Consider the following 17,867-nt stretch of genomic DNA (forward strand, 5'->3'; position numbering starts at 1 on the left):
ACAAGGTAACTCCCTGAAAAGCTCTGTAAAAGTAGAAATGTGTTTCTTTTATGATAACTGGCTAGTAGTTGCCTTTTAACTGAAAAAAGTCACTCCAGTCATCAGAGAAAAAAGTTACTAACGCACTACATCAAAACATTTACATTGCAATAATGTATGGCATGAAATAAATTTGTAACTATATCATTCAGTAATACAAATAATAAAACAACATACCGTTCACATTGGCCTCAAGAACTAAGTTAGCGCTCGATTCCCCTGCACTTCCTGTTGTGGCTGAGCGTGCACCTGACGTCAGTGGCTGAAAGTGCATGTTCTGCAGCCAGACCCGTCTCAAACTGTTTGTTTGCCTAGCTGCAGTGATCACGCAATGGGATTTGTAGTTTTATTACCACACAGACACCGGTGCAGACCAGAAAACACAACCAACGGATTAGTTTTACAGCGTTGTACTATTTCTTATTTTATTTTCTGCGAACAACGCTTTTTGGGAATGAACGGAAGTAAGAATTTTAAGACTTGGGTAAATTAAATTTAAGACCTAGGATGAAAATCTGGGCATTTTTAAGACATTTTAAGGCCTTAAATTTGACTTTCTGAATTTTAGACTTTTAAGACTTTTTAAGACCCCGCGGGAACCCTGGGTAAACCATAAACAGCTCAGGGGAGCCTAACACGTCTGTGTGTGTGTGTGTGTGTGTGTGTGTGTGTGTGTGTGTGTGTGTGTGTGTACACCCAATGGCAACAACATCAACGACTCCGATTCAGTCCTGAGTAAAAACTGGAAGTCATGGGTGTTAGCGTGACTTCCCATTTGCAACCTTTCATTATCAATCACCTGCAATGCAAGCTCACGTGCACCAGAGGTCGGTGGAAATGGGTGCCATTTGGATGCAGACAGGATACCTTAAATAATTCACTGGATAATTCCGGCGTATCCGCCTGAAAGACGAGAAAGCTAGACTGATTTGTCGCATGGAGGCCTCTCTCTCGCCCGTGACCGGGGGGCCGGAGTGGCTTCCTGCGAGTGTCATTACATTCCATATCCATGGTAACCACAGAGAAGCGTCAGCAAGGTGGTTGCTATGGTGATGGACCCTGCATTGTGGGGGGAGAAACACTCGCTGCAGTTACATCGTCATAAGGACCTCAGCTGTCCCCGTCATGAAACTGGGTGGTGTAAACCCCAGACTTCAAAGCAAAAGTCAAGGTGCTGCAGTGCTCCAGCCTCAGCCGAAGTACATCAGGTTAACAAGCCTAATGTTACACAAATGTTTCCTCCAAAAGCAAACAATAATAATAAATATTATATCAACAACAACATCAACTCCCCAGCCTTGTGCCTCGTGCTAGCTACAATAGGATCCAACCCCATCAGTGATCATGATGAAGATAAGAGTTTGTCAGATGTACGGATGGATAATTAATTGAATAGTTTCAAGTATTTTAGAAAGGATCAGTTCTAGATAAACAGAAAGTCCCTTTGATTATCCCAGATCCCTAATGCTACTCTGTACCCACCACAAGACTGCTCCACCTTGGAAGCACAGATTTTAAACAGTCATCTGCTTGAAGATACAGACAGACCTTCAGACCCAGCAGCCCTCAGCACTACTACAAGTGAGTAACTGCAGTGTCACATGCTGTTCCTTTTGGGTCTCATCCTGCAAAGGCTTTTTTGTTTTTTTTTGCCATTGGGACCTTCAGCAAAAAAAAACAGGACAAAGAGAATTTGTTTTCTGCCCCATTGGTGTTTTTTTGTTATTTGATCTTATCTGAATTTGTCTCAAATCTAAAAATAGCAGACTTATGTTGGAAATCCTAACCAAGTTAGGATGGGAACTGAACAAGGTACAAAATCAAACATCACTGAAGATATTGATACAAGCAAAATGTTCCATTTATTGCATTTGGTTTAAATGAAAAAAGTATGTTACTGTTCAAAAGACTAGAGAACAGAGCTCAGAACACAGCACTAGGCCTTACATTCCCACAAAGCACCAAGCAGCGGTGGATCACACTCAATCTGCGTTTGGCCTAGTCCTGGCTGATCTCCGTTTAAAGTTCAGCCTTTACCCAATAGATGGCAGTATATGCACAAAAATACCAAATCATTGCTGGGTCAGAGAGTACACGCAGCTTAAAAGCAATCTCTCAAACAGAAAGTGACAGACTGACAGATAGAGAAGACTAAAAATCTTTACGTTTCATTAGCAGATTCCTTACTTTGGATTTCCTGTAGTTTTTGCAATAAACATTTTACCAAACATAGGATGTTATGAGTAACTTTGTGCTACAGAATCCTTTCTGTATCTTTAATATCACTGACAGAGTCATGGTCTGAATATTAAATACGGAGCTATTTCACAAACAATGACACAATTTACAAATGGCAGCTGACAAGTTAAAGACTAACACCAACTAAATACTTGGTAGATACCCCACTCTTTATGGACATAGTGGATTTCCTCCATGTACTCTGGTATACAAGACGAAGGAATGGAAGCACATGCTGGAATTTTACCTTGCCCATGCCCACACCTGTAAACCAGAAAGGCTGGCCAAAAGCCTAGTAATATGGACAAATAAAAGAAGGCTTTGATGCAATGATGATTTTTAGAGATATGACCAATGGGCATATCTTGTCCATGTTCAGCAGCTAAAGAAAGAGCTCTGAAACAAAAACTGAAGATCTGATGGGTGAAACGACCCCCCCTCTCCCCAGACAGACTGCCTCACACCTACTGAGGCAGATCCTACAGAACTCCCCAGACAAACTGACGCACGAAGACAAGGGGAGGACCAAAATAGCTGAGGAGAGGAGAGAAGAGGGAGCGAGACATTTTCTCACCCTTCTTGAGGAATTAAGAAAAAGAGCAAATTTTAACCCAGTCTCAGCTGCTAAAAAAAGATTCCAGGGAACTCAGTGCCCATTATTCTTATTCTTAAACACCACAACAAGTTGACCTTTACACGCCAGCAACTATCTAACTTCCTTACTCAAAAAAGCTAAAGATGGTTTGATTATATTTTATTTGCTTCAGAAAGCATCATGAACCTTCATCCCTGAAACATGAAGTAGGGCCATTGAGGGCCACATCATCCTCCGGTTTTTCAGAGCAACCAAATCTCAGAAACCCTTCACTCAGGAAGACCTTTTAGAATATAATTTCACTGAAAAATTTTGCACAAAACTAATCTAAGCAACAGATTTCAGCAAAAAATTAAATGAACAGACAGCACTTAATTGACTATGATTGGCTGAAAATTTGTAAAATCAAAATCTCTGTACAGATGTAGCAAATTGCCCTGCCCCATGAAATTTTACACTGGTCTAGAGCTCAGGGACTTGAGGTTTGAGAAAGGCCCTCATCAGCAACTTACATACAAGGACCACCATTCAAAACCAATAAACCTGCACAAGATAAATAATCAGAGGCTGACATTTCAGGTCCAGAAAGTAAAAGTCCAAACCAGGATTTTGTTTCAATCAACCAACTGAGTACTCTATGACTGTGACTCTTTATGCTCAACTGGGTGGTTGAAACAAAATCCTGATTTGGATTTTTACATTCTGGACCTGAAATGTCCGCCTCTGTAAATAATGCACTTGTGGTTAAAAGGAGCAGGGAAGTGTCAGAATGACCGGAGCTGTACAACTGGGCTAACTTTGGGGTAGAATAATCAGCAGACTGACTCAACATGACCCTGCATGCAGCCAATTACTGTTCTAGCTGCAGGTGGGCCTTTAAACGGCATTCATTTTCAGAAAAAAATACAGGCAAATATTTATATATCTTTTTTCACTTCACAGTTTTACTTCTCAAAACCATCCAATGAGATAAGGCAGTAGAAATTCCATTTTGGCAGCTGGTATCCAGCTGTCCATCACAGTTATAGACATATGACAGTCCATCGCAGTCCACACACCACCTACTCTACTTCTCGAAGCCGTGATTTTTTTCCCTCTGATGTAAACGAGTGATAACAGATAACCAGGAATCCCCATGAGGTACTTGTTCAGCCCAGAAAGACTTACGTGCAGGACAGCATGAGAAGGCACTGTATCTGTTGCGAGTGCAGGCCTGGGGCACGCCCCGGCAATCCTCCGGACGCCCAGCGGGTGAGCCAGCCTGGATTCAGCGAGAACCAGCTCATCCAAGTCTTCGGGCTGGTCTTTCTCGCCCTCCCCTCCTCCAAGGAGGAAGGGGAACAAAACGGTCACTCAGCAGAAAGATGTCAGGGGTGCTTTTCGGAGTAAATCTCCACCATGGAGGAAAAAAAAGCCACCCCACAAGAAGCTTGCAAAGGGCTTTGTGGCTCATAAGAAACAGGTTCTACAAAACGCTGTCTTGCCACAAGAGCTGAAAACTCACTCTCAGTCACTTTATTTATTAAAGAGGAAAGCTGAGCGATCAAGGACAAAACTGTTTTTATCAATCTCTGTGTTACATCCAACACTGACCCAGTTGTACAGCTGTTGGGTTTTAACAGTTGATGTCCCCCCCCCCCTTGCTACTCCACACTCCCTCCAAGGTATTTTGACTTCAATATATCAGCATGGCTCTTTCCTACCATTACAAATGAGACACTGACATACAGACTACTAAACACTGCCTCTCTTCAAAGACATGCGTGTGTGTGTACACGCACACACATGCCCACCCGCACATATGCACACACATACACACACACACACACACACACACACCTGTCACTAGTCAATCACCAACAGAAACCACTTTAGGAACAGGGTTTGGACCAGTGTGAATATTGAGGGCAAATTTAAACCAATCAATTCTTTCCAGGGATAGGCCTATTAATAGTCTGGGTCGGAGGCTTACAGGTTTAAAGCAAGGACAAACAGGAGCTATAAGAGGGAACAGTTTGCAAAGATGTTAAATTTGCCTCAAGGCTTTAAAGGAAACAAAAACCAACTGTTTAATCTGGGTCCTAAGAACATGGACTCATAACCTGAAGGTTTGTTTCCCTAAGCAAGGTGCTTAACTTGAACTGCTCCAGAAAAACATCTACCAGCAGAAATAGCTGTAAAAAATAAATAAAAAGCTTAAGGCAGCCTGATCCCTGATTAATGCTGCCACAGGCACTGATCTCTCTCAGTACTGTAGATCCTAACTTTAGCCAGGACTGGTTTAACACTAAATGCAAGCACTAGGTGACTCTTCGCAGACAGCTTGTTCTACAAAGAGCAAGTTGATGGAAGCGTAAAAAGAATTTCCCCATGAGTGACAATAAAGGTTAAATTAATTAAAATGGACAAGTAGAACGCAAGTACACACACACACACACACACACACACACACACACACACACACACCTGTACTCATATCTATGTAGGGAATTTCTATGGCCAAACCCCTAATCCCAACAATGAAAACCTTAACCCCTATCCAGCCCTAACCTTAACCAACGTAACCAAACAACATAAAAGACTTTTGTCATTTTTAGTTTTTTAATTGCATTCACAGATTTTTATAAAACTGAATTTCCCCTTTTGAGGGCTGAAAAAATGGTCCCCATAATGTAATGCATACTTGACCCCCCACCCCCCCATTACACACACACACACACACACACACTGCCTCACACCCCTGTGCACACCACAGCCCTGGTGCAGCTCTCCACCCACCCGGCAGATAACACACAGCAGCAAAAGGGTTACCCCGTTTGATTACGTAAGGCATGAGATCACTCTTTTCCCACAAGAGAGCCAAATAAAAAAAATACATATCATACACATCATATCACACATCACACACATAATTTCATTAAAAAGGAGGGGGAATCAAAAAATCAAGTGCTAAATTCACATTATCTGTTAGCACCACTGCATAGTGATAAATGACAAGCATCTCTGCCTCCAATAACACTTATTTTTAATATAAAGGTTGATCCACTTATCAGCTCTACATCAATGACCCAGCATTAAAAGGCTATCTTGGGATTACCCCTAAATATAGGGGCTCATAAGCACAATTCATCTGCCAAATCCATTTACACAAACGACATTCGTGGAGCCCCCCACCCCCCACGCAGCTCCTCCAGCGCTTATGCAATCGTGCATTTCTTTCGCCGGACATGCACTGGGCGTCTGAGCACTGGAGGAGATGACTCACACCACAACACTGCGATTTATACCTGGTCTCCCAAGGCAGGCAGATGGGATTATCAATACTTTATCACCACTGAGGACAAAGAAAAGGCAAAGCAAAGTTGACACAAAGGCAGAAGAGGGACTTTGTGTCACAGTTGACATGAGGAGGTTCAGAGCCCAGTATGAGGGTTGGAGAAACCTTTGAAATGGACTGACAGCTGGCCACCCTTAACCATGACTGTGTTTATCAGGAAGAGGGTGGAATGTTACTGGGGCCTGGAGACAGCTAGGAATGCCTGTAGAGGTGGGAATGCTTCACTGGGGGCGTGCCCTCTGTTCATGCGTTGAACACTACAAGCAGCATACAAAAATTCCTCCCAACTACCACAGCACATCCTCCAGACTGCTGTCGGCAAGCTGCGCGACCGTGCCATGGCCCGTAAAAGCTGCCAGGCTGGGGGCTGATTTGTGCCGCTCGTGCATGTGACTGGTCCTGTTCTGACACGCTCAGCGGGGCCTTGGCCACTGCCAAAAAAACCCACCGCAAGATGGGCTGGTGACAGGACACCTTTGCTCAAATGAACGCGAAAAAAAGGGTTTCTACAGGAGGGGGAGGCGTGGCTTGTTTTGGAAAAAGTTTGCAGGTCGCCACTTAGCCCAGATATCCGCTCTTGAGTGGAAATCATTAAACATTGATGCATGGTAACCCCAGTAACAAATAACTCATGCGAAACGGAAACCATCTTCTCTACAGAATGTCATCCTAGAACCAGGAGATTTTGTTTTGTTACAGATCTATGGCTAACTATGTTACTTCTACCAGCCAGATCATGTCCATCAAGTCAACTGAGAGACTTCTTACCATTCAGAAAACCTGAATACAAGAATTAGGGTTACAGCAAAAAACATAGGTTAGAGAACACAGTTAATTTAGGGAATTATCTTACTGCATAATACCATTGACATGCGGTATATTTCACCTCACAGATCATTTCACTTCAGTGCCCTGAAGTTATTAATATTTTTCCTACACAGTTTTATTTTTTGTTGAAATGTTAATCTACTACAAGAATCATGACTAGATGGTTAAAGTCTAACCCTATCAAAACCTGGATTTTCAACACTTCCCAAGTTGGATTACAAAAACCATTTATAAAGAATAAAAACATGGAGTGACAACAGTGAGGCAGTAGCCAAACTGGAAATTTGCACCATGATCTTAGTTTCATTTCCAGTCTTAAAGGAACACGAACGACCTGTTTCTCCAGGTGACAGCCGTGCTGATTAAAGGGCAGTATTATGTTACTGTTAGCCTACAATAACTTAAAAAAAAACCATGGGGTACCCATAACGATTGTATTAAATTAACCACACATCACTATGCCTTGTGCTGGGGTCACTCTCTCCAACTGGGCCATCTGCAACAGCTAAGCCTTATTATTGAGCTCTGCCTGCATTCATTCACTGGGGGATGCTGGCATTATTCATCACCAATATTACTTAGTGATGTAAGCATGGGACCACAAGGACTAGCTGGCTCATCTGGGCCTGTGTTTACATGGTCAAGCCCTCTGTGTTGACAGAAACTAGGAGACAGGCAAAGAACCTGATCAATCTAAAGATGAAAAACTCAAGATATTCCTAAAAGCAAGATTACCAACAGAAAAAGAGCCATAATATCCTTGTCTGTAGCATTAACAAATAAATAAGCCTGATGAGTTTTGCTCCACAGTATCACTTCTCCAGTACTCCCATTATCAGCCAAACTGGCACCCTCTCACCCTGTAAAAATCTTTGCAGGCTAATAAGGCTCAGCGGCTCTACCAATGAGCATTTTTCTGTTGTAAGAGGGGGAAGCAATATGGTCATAATCCTAAATAAATGGAAATACTGGATCTGAAAGAGATGCATGACGCCGTTCCGTACCCCACTTTGACAGAACAGAGGCTTATTAAGCACAGAGAATGCAGGTTAACCAAAACACTACGTATTATTCTGAAAAACTTCATAATTTTAAATCACGGGAGACACCTAAGCCTAGCAGGCTAAAAAAAATAAATACAAAGAGTTTTACACTGGATTTTTTTGGATCTGCTGCTTATGGCAAATCTTTGGTTTCAGCCAACAGGGTGAGTCACATCACAGAATCAACTGGAACTTTCAAGAAACGTCAGGGCTCAGAAGGCTAAAACATGCTAGAATGACAGACCTAGTGATAAGCCTACCTTTCAACTTTGCTACAGCATGAAAAAACCCTTTCAAATATGACGGCTCTTGGTATTTCACTTATTTATTTCTCGAAAAGGATAAGGCCGGATATACACGCTTCCATGAGATAAGACACAAACTTTGCTTATCAGTGCTTCTGCTATAAATTATGCAGCAGGCCACCGAACATCAAACAGGCTAGTTGTTAGGAACCACCGGAGCTATAAAATTTTAATATAAAGTCAGAACTCTCAAACGAAGGAAGTTCAGGCTCAAAGAAACAAAACAAGAAAATTCCTCACACTTTTAATCCAGTATTCTCACGGACTTCAATATAATATATACAACTTCATTGTTTAAATTGTCGAGTTTGCTTCTGGGTTAGTTAATTAGTTTTGTTACATTCAATAAATTGCACAAAAAAAAAAACATTTTACTCAGTCATAGGAAACAAAATGTAGCAAGATAAATTGCACAAAAAAAAAAACATTTTACTCAGTCATAGGAAACAAAATGTAGCAAGTTTTGCAACTTAATGATTCCTTTTTCAACATTGTTAAAACATGTCTAAAGTTGACTGCTGCTACTTTTGCATGAACTCAGCATGCGCTCTCCAAGACAATAATAATCATTCTCATCCTTGCTGTTGGCCTCACTTATAGACCGTGTGGCGTTTGTGAGAAATTCAACAAAAATGAGAGAAGAGGTGAAAACAAGAACTGGTCATGAAAACACATTCATCTTCTCTGTGGAAAAAAATTGTATTCCATGGAGATGATATTGAGCAAAACCAAGCGATTCGTCAGCACTGCTTTGTGTCTTTCAGCATAACTCACTCACCACCACCAGCTTATCTGACAGACTTTATTGTTAGATAATAAGTTTTATTTGTCTATATAAATAGCTTTCAACTCCCAAATATCTCAAAAAATTAAAATATCACAGTGTGAACTTTTTTCCAAGATCGTTCAGCCCTACTCAAAATACACAAAAAAATAAAAAAATTTATATGGTTACTATGTACTGTAGTGCTGGTCCACCCTACAGGTGACACCTCTGCTTGCATTCCATGACATTACAGTTATTTACACTAGTTTTAATATTTCACTACTCTTCTTGTGAAACAGACGCTAGCTAGCTCATTAGCAGCCAGATACCCCTTGCTTCTGAAATGTTTCTAATAAAATAAATTCACAAAAATGTGCTGCTCTGGTGGGTGGGTGGGTAGGTAGAGGGGGTTCAGCAATATTTCACCAACTATGTCCGAATACCCAGTGCCGGTCCTGCAATACATTATATAAAATGACGTGGCTAAGCAACGGGGCTAACCTTAGTTTTAACAGCGGTTATTTTAACATCAGAAAGTAAATTAAGCAAAATAATGCAAGTCAAAGTAATGACAAAGACAGGCTAGGCTACTCCAAAAGGCTAAATGGCACATATCACCAGCTAACCTTGCATTATTGGGTGAGTCTGTGAAACCTGAAAAGTTCTGTTTCGCAATACTGCTGGACGACTGCATTTTCATTCACTTTTAACGTGATGTGTGTTAATTATCATGAGTTCTGCATATATCCTTGATCTAGTTTACAGTACTTCGCTCATCCCTCAATGCAGCACAATGTTATTTGAAAAAAACACACTTTTGGCTAACATTATAACACTGGTCAGATGTTAGTATTATAATCACAAAAAATGGGGAACTATTCAGGCTAATGTACATTTTAAAAAGCCATTTTGCAAAGGCAATACTAAATAAAGTTTAAAAAAAAGCATATACCAACACAACAAAAGGTATGCAGCTTTAAATGGAAAGAGATGGGACAGTTTAAACTGCATTCAAGACTTTTATCGAAGTAGTTCAATGTGAGCACAAGCCTCTGAACAGCTGGAAACTTCAGAAAACTTAAGAACGAATTTAAACACATCTGCATAAACATATAAAATCAAGCTGTTGGCTTCGGAGTCCAAAAAAGCCAGATATTATTGAAAATATTACCCATGGATAAATCACACCTGTACCTCTGCGAATGTAGGGTCAGAGAACAAAAAGTGAAGACAACACCCCCAGGAGCATGGACCATCAAAGAGAACACAGCAAGATGCCCCCCACCCCCAAGGTAGGGTCAGTGATCAACCTTTAGGAGGACAACAGGCGAGGGTACCTTTGAAGGCAGGCAGCTTCTGAAGCTCACGGTTGCTGCTCAGGCTGAAGCAGGACGAGCTGTGCCGTTTCTCCTTCCTGATGGGCGTCTGTGGCCCGGATTGCTTCCCCTTCATCAGCTGTGCAGGGGGTGGGCTGCCCCCACTGCTCTTTCTGCCAATAGCCTGGGAGAAGATGGGGGGACGGGGGTCTGTTACTGGGGCTGACACCTGGCTTGGTCAAGGTGGGAAGAGGACAAGGTGATGGGTATGTCGTGTGTGTGTGTGTGTGTGTGTGTGTGTGTGTGTGTGTGTGTATATATATATATATATAAAATACACACACACACACACACACATTATGTTTAGTCCTCTGTTTAGTATATATACATATACACACACACACACACACATTATGTTTAGTCCTCTGTTTAGTATATATACATATATACACACACACACACACACACACACACACACACACTCTATATATACTGTATTTATTCAGTTAATATTTAGGGGTCAGGCTTACATTGCCTGAAAGGGATGATCTTTCATTTCCATTTACAGAACCACAGGGGGAATCTGAAGAGGAATGGCTCACTTTGTATCTGGAGACACAAAGCGGATGACAATGTGGGCGACTGAGGGAAGGAAGACTGACTTCAGAGCATAAAAACAGAAGTCACACGCACTAACTTAGGAGGTTGAATTAATCTGCACACCTACTGTCTGCCAGCGAGCGCGCAGCCAGTTTTCCAACATTTACCGATGGGTTAAAAATGGCACTCTTTTCTGCTTCACAGCTAGGAAGCTTCCCCTCCACAGGCAGGCTAAGTGCTAAGAGAAGACAAGACGCTTAAGGAGGGCAGCAGGGGAAGAAGGCCCTCCGCTTACACGTCCATTGCAAAGTGGAGTATGGCGTTAAGTATGCGTCCACCTCAGCGAACCGGGTCGACTGCAGGAGACAGGTCATGCGACGCCGTTAGTTAGGATCATCCAATTGTGGCTGCTGATGAGATTTTAAGCTTCTGGCAGAAATGGGAATTTTTACGCTACTTTTATTGATTCGACACCAAAGTGATGCACAAGTGAGAATAACAGAGCAGGGTCAGCTACCATCCCTGGAGCAGCTGTAGTTAAAGGCCGTGCTCAAAGGTCCAGCAGCAATATAATTACCCTATAATATAATTGCCACAGTATTTGACCCCACGACCTTCCAACCACAGGTATGGAACCCTAACCCGAGGAGCTACACAAGCACACGAGAAAGCACAGAGTCATTGCATCTCATGCTCTCAGAAAGATGCTCACAGTATAGAAAGATGACTACTACTCAGCCTGAGTGACATTGCTGCTCATACCTTAAGCAGATATATATTGTTATATATATATAAACAACAAGCAAATACACAAATAAACCCAACAAAAAGTGACTACTATTGCAAATTTCCTTAAGAATGGTAGAGATCTTCTTGATACGCTGTCCCTATAGATACATCATTTGATTGGCCGGTTTTGGTACAACACAAAGCCCATTCATTTTACATTTCCTGTTTTCTTTTGAACATTTCAAACACAATGGGATTCAAGGAAAAAAAAATGGAGCATTGCTGCCTTCTCTTGAAGGACCAGCCCTGATTGATCACTTATGCAAAGCGACCTGCGGAACCCTTAAATAAAAATGTCTTTACATGAAGATCTCTTTAATGTTAATCTTTTAACTGTTATTTTGGCCTGGGTGTCCTGATCTCTCAGAATAACAATGGGAAATGGTCCAGACTTATTCTCTGTCAAAATCCTAAAAAGGGCAGCAGACAATGACAAATGATCAGCAGACGATTAAAATGACTTAAAATGATTAAAGAGCCCTGATTGCCATGCAACGTTCTTTCTCCTTTTATCCCACCAGACTTTTAAAGACACTTCAGTCCACAGCAGGTAAAACAAAGGCAGACTCCATTACATTTCATTCCTGCACCACAAAGCCGCATGAACAACCAAACTCTCATAATTGGCTCTCTGGCATCAGTACTTTCCCCATGGGGAGCAAATTCCACAACCAGTGACCAGTGAGTCGGTGCATAATTAGGAGCTTTGGGAAAGGGCACGGCAAACGATGTGTGCAGTGTGTACCTCTGAGGACAATAATAAAGCATACGTCTGACTCGACACGTGAATAAGTCTGAAGGCTGGTGTGGTGTGCTGAACCTCAGAGAGGAACATCTTGAAATCATGCAAGCCTCTGAAGCCTCTGCTGGCTTTAGGAGATTCAAGATACTTAAACAGTACACAATACTTAAACCACAGCACACAAGAAAGGAACAAACTCCTTGTTTAGCAAACTCATACCCCCTGGTCATAGCTACATCAATGAGAAATGGGTTGGTAGCTGAAAATGTGCAGGAGGACAGAGCTCATTTTATTTTAGGCAATGGATAGATTTGATCAATTAAGTTATAACAAACATAGGCAAAAGAGGATCCGTAATGTCAGGATGTCATAGCTGTAACAAGCCCTTTCCACATCTGTCCAGCCAGGAGAAAAGCTGCATTCTTCAGCTACTTCTGAAATGGTGCAGAGACTGCCCTGTCAATAGGGCAAAACATTTGTGCAGCCTAACTTAAGGAAAGACACCACTGTGTTTGTTAAAATGGCTGGATATTTAATAATAATAATAATAATAATAATAATAATAATAATAATAATAATTAATACTTTATTGATCCCCGTGGGGAAATTGTCTTTACACCTCCCTCAACTTTTTTGTAGAATAAGTTGTCCGTGAACAGGCTTAGCCCACTGAGCCACACATAGCCATGTCCCCTCCTCTGCTTAGAACCTGCACATTTTTGGGTGTAGCCCATTAGAACCTGCATTTTTCTTTTCTTATAATGATATACACAGGGTTATGAATCACTTACCTACTGGAATACATTCTGAGAAATGCATCATTAGGCAATTTAATCATTATGTAAACATCATAGAGGGAACTTATCAAACCGAAATGGTAGAACCTACTATACACCTAGTCTATACGGTATAGGCTAAATAATAATAAAAAGTACAGTATAGTAAATAGCAGGGTTGAGGCCATTCTGGAATGCATTCGTCAATTCCAATCCAAATCAGAAAATGGAACTGGAGTTGGAATTTAGATCTCCCTGAAATTCAAATTCAATTCCAATTCTGTTCTCCATAGTTTTTTTTCCAATCCCAACTCCAGTTCCATTTCCTGATTTGAACTGGAATTGATGAATGCATTCTGGAATGACCCCAACCCTGGTAAATAGATAAACCAGTAACAATTATTTATTATCTCTATCAAGTATTATATACTGTACATGAGTAAGTAGCTCAGTGGGCCAAGTCTCTGTGCCTGTAACCCCCAGCTCCACAGACACTACATGTTAGCTGCACCTGTGCTGTGACCCCCAAGCTATGGAGAGCAAGATGGGGTAGGCAAAGAGAAGCATTCCAATGTAGCTGTACTTGTGCAAATGGCAAATAAAGAATGTTTTGAATTGTGTGTGCTAGACCTTTAGACGATTAGCAGTACGATAGGTTTCTCGTTTGTAAATTTCTTATGTTCTTATGTTCTTTCTTTACACCAGGGTCATCACAAATGAGTGAATAAGGTGTTGTGCTACAACGTTACAACAGCTATGATGTCACTAGTTGATAGGAAGTATTCAGCTCCATTGTAATCTTATGGGACCACCGTTGTATATGCGGTGCGTCATTGACTGAAACGTCGTTATGCAGCACATGAGTGTATCGCTGAGGAAAACACCTAGTATCGCTCCCATTTGTTCTAACAGTACAATTCCATTCTAAGAGCATTACAGGCACAGAACATCAAAATGCACTGAACCAACAGCATACACATTAAATCAGGAACTAGCGGACTCGGATATTGCCAGTGAATTGTGTCTGAGCAAAGCACCTCTGGAATGGTCACAATACATTTGATAATCCATAGAAATTAAGTCAGACAACTTTGACACCATGCTCCGAATCCTCCTCAGGGACGGCAGGCCACGGGAGCTCAGCGGCCGAGGCCTTGACAATACAGTCAACTCCACTTTAAGTGTTAATAAAGGCTCTACTGAAGCATTTCCAACCAACTCATTCTTTAAAATTAGCCGCATCTATTGTACAGCTCTTTCCCTCTCTTCACGAGCAGGGTCACGGACAAAGAAAGACTCATTAGCAAGCCTGCTTTCATTTTTTTTCTGTGAAGTCAACATTACAATGGACTTTAAACTATATCCAAGAAATCATTATTATTCCATCTCTTCCAATTAGAGGTGCTGTATTGAGGAAGAAGTCTTCCAATTTAACACTTGACCTGCACCACCCAGGACAGCAGTGTTGTGTTCCTTCATCCAGGTTGTCTAAGTCAATCCAAGCATTTAAATACACTGCTGTAGATAACGTGTATTATTATGATGTACATATCGATTTCAACAATCAGAACCAAACTCTCCCCTTGGATTCTGTTAGTTTAGTTCAGACAAACTTTAATTGACAACTGGGCTAGGTGGGCATCAGGTCTTGAGACAACGTGATGGTAAATTCTACACCTCCATCAATACAAGACTGATAACCTTGATTAAATCAGCTGAGGGATGTGGGCAGACCTGGTGGGTGGTTAGAACACGCAGCAAAACTGCAGCAGGCAGCACTTTCTGGGGCACCACTCGCAGTAATCGCTCCCCCACGCAATCTTTGTGAATGTTCCGCTAAAGTGCCATACAGAAACAAAAGAGAAACAGGGCAACCTGACTGCAACAAGTCTCATGACGCAAGATCCAGGTTGAACGACCCCAGCAACAACAAACTAGTGTCAGCGAAAGGATAAGTGAAGACATTTACAGCCATGGTTCCAGCCCATATCAAATTTCTAAACATCCCAGGACATTTGCGCCAACTAAATCTGCCATTATACATTCAGGTTATAGATTCATATGCTGAACCACATTCTTTTTCTGGAACATGCGTGTTGCACAAAGCAGATCCTGCAAAGGGCAGTAATTCAGCTTGGATCAGCCCAAGGCCATTCCCACTGAGTTAAGAAAACAAGCCTGGTAGAAGCATGAAACTTTTTTTTCTTGTGAATGTTCATCATTGTAAAAGGAGGGGTGGTCAGCCTCAAGCTATAGCGGCAATTTGATTTAAAAATCACACTTACATACGATACAAAGAAAACACAAAGTACGAACAGATAACCTAGATTAGGCAGCACGGCAGGGGGTGGGCAACTCGAAAACTTAATATGTCGACTCCGTAATCCACCTTAATATCGGCGGCCATTTTCGTCCCCAGGGAAACAGAGCAGTCACTTACAGCCTGTGGATTTCCTTAAGTGCTTATTCTTTGGAGGAGACAGAGATTCTGGCCCTATGGTCTACAATCATGGTGCCTGAAGCTGATACAGAGCAGCACAAAGAAAGTTTTTTTGTGTCTTCGGTGGTGCCTGGATCCCCATCCCTTCCAGTAACCACAGACAAAAATAAAGCAATTCTTCTAAAGTACAGATATAAAGGTCATGTTACAGGAGTGAATAATGCATGAGAAATATTGCTTGGCATTAAAACATCACACATGAGTTTCTATAGACCCTCATCGTGCACATACAATAAATCATTTTCAGTGCTCTCCTGGGGTTCAGGAGCCTGTGAAGTTAGTCATCTTGATTTGTGTTATGCAGGGAATATGTGCATGTTGTAAGGTACAAGATATGATCCTCTCAAAGCATAGCATTTATTTGGTCGTGTAGAGAAAAAAGAACACTATCATCACTGTATGTTTCCAGTATTACAAGCGCAGTGAAAAAATGGAATTCAGATAGTAACGATGACTCTTATAAAGCATACATAGCCAGTAAATACTGTTGGAAAAGAAAGTACCTAGTAAAACACCAGCAAGACAGGAAGTCAAGCTTCCCAACTCAGACGTAAACTACACTGCAGCTGATTGTCAGAAGACATACATGTCAAAAATACAGCTGAGTCTAAATACCTAAATGGCTCTAATCATCGCGTACAATGATCCGAAACAAAAACAATTACTTAAAAGTACTGTATGTCTGTGAAGATTCTCTTAAAATGTCGCTTGTCGTTCAAAATTGCTATATACTAAAACTTGTGCGAAACATTTTAAAACAAATTCTACTAAAGTAGAAAACGTTTTCTGGAGACTATCAGGTGTCACGAAAGCACTTCAGAGTGTGTGAAAACCAAACACAGAGACACGTGTGAACGGCGCCATGCAAATCCGCTCCACTCCTCCTTTACCTCGTTTTCGCAGTTTTCTTGTCCATCTTTGCCAGCAGATTTGCCCGTTTTTCCAGATTTTGGAGTTTCCTGAAAAATTAGGCAACCGGGGCGTTACGTCGAAGTCAGAAGCAAATGGGCGCCTCACGTTAATGTATTCATGAGATGCCGACATCTTCCCATCACACAGAACAGCATACTGTACCAACCCGGAAAGTTAAGTCAAAGGCAACCTGCACCACAAACCATTACTATCAAAATGAGACACGGCGAGCAAGATATCTGATATCTCCTCTTATGTAATACAGTGATGAATATATGAGGCATACGACTTCCCCGCATTTATCCGTTCTCTCGCTGTGTAATGTACTTATAAGTCAATCTGACTAATGACAGACAGCGCACCTACACGGCAGGGACGCGGCTTGACCGTCAGTCAGTAAGACAGACAGCTGCCAGTCAGGTTAACCTAAACAGAACTGGTTAACTTATGGGACTCCCACCTAACTTGTGCTACTCAGATGTCTCATTAGTCTGAGACCCCGATTTTACTGTTATTTTTTGATACTTTAACACCGCAGACGGGAACGTGACTCATATGTCCATAAACACTTCAGATATTAAACTGCGTTTAAGAGAAAAGGCAAACTCACCTTCTCTTTTTTCGCTTTATTCGGCATCGCAGAGAAATGACCTCCCTCGTCCCCCTGCCGACACTCTCTTGTGTCTGCTGTTTTCACACACATACACAGACAGAAACACACTCTCCCTCGCGCGCGCGCGCTCGCTAGCACACACACCCTGACACACCGTGCAGCGGTTCATCTCCGCTTCGCCAATCTGATAGGCTAACGCTGGTCAGATGACCCAAGTCACTCTGCGGCTTAGGTGCTGGCAGTATTCACCTATGCAAAGATTTCTTGATTTACTTAAGAAATGCAAAAAGGCCTATGTAACCGTTATAATGCTTTATTTGCATGTTTATATGTCTCATAAAATATGTCTTTGTATTACGTTTTATTGGCTTTATCGGCTTAATTTTGAAGAATAAACACTGGAAAGATTCAAAGTGACATTACCAATTAAAGCTGAAGTAGATATTCTACCTGAAATGCAGTAGCTGA

General features: G+C 41.7%; 1 protein-coding gene across 2 annotated transcripts in view; it reads right to left on the reverse strand.

Annotated features, from left to right (window-relative positions):
- The window catches only part of ppp2r5ca (protein phosphatase 2, regulatory subunit B', gamma a), a 44,649-nt gene extending 27,095 nt beyond the window's left edge, over positions 1-17,554 (reverse strand). Inside the window, exons 1-3 of one of the 2 annotated variants that reach the window (XM_023828364.2) lie at positions 17,397-17,554; positions 16,765-16,833; positions 10,489-10,651 (exon numbers count right to left, since the gene is read on the reverse strand). In XM_023828364.2, coding sequence (XP_023684132.2) covers positions 10,489-10,651; positions 16,765-16,833; positions 17,397-17,489 — 325 coding nt within the window. In that variant the 5' untranslated portion in view covers positions 17,490-17,554. The remainder of the gene's footprint in view (positions 1-10,488; positions 10,652-16,764; positions 16,834-17,396) is intronic. The other variant, XM_023828365.2, reaches the window with a different exon arrangement.
- Between the last annotated feature and the right edge of the window lie 313 nt (positions 17,555-17,867).

This window comes from Paramormyrops kingsleyae, chromosome 14 (genome assembly GCF_048594095.1).
Source record: "Paramormyrops kingsleyae isolate MSU_618 chromosome 14, PKINGS_0.4, whole genome shotgun sequence".
In the NCBI taxonomy this organism is placed as follows: domain Eukaryota; kingdom Metazoa; phylum Chordata; class Actinopteri; order Osteoglossiformes; family Mormyridae; genus Paramormyrops; species Paramormyrops kingsleyae.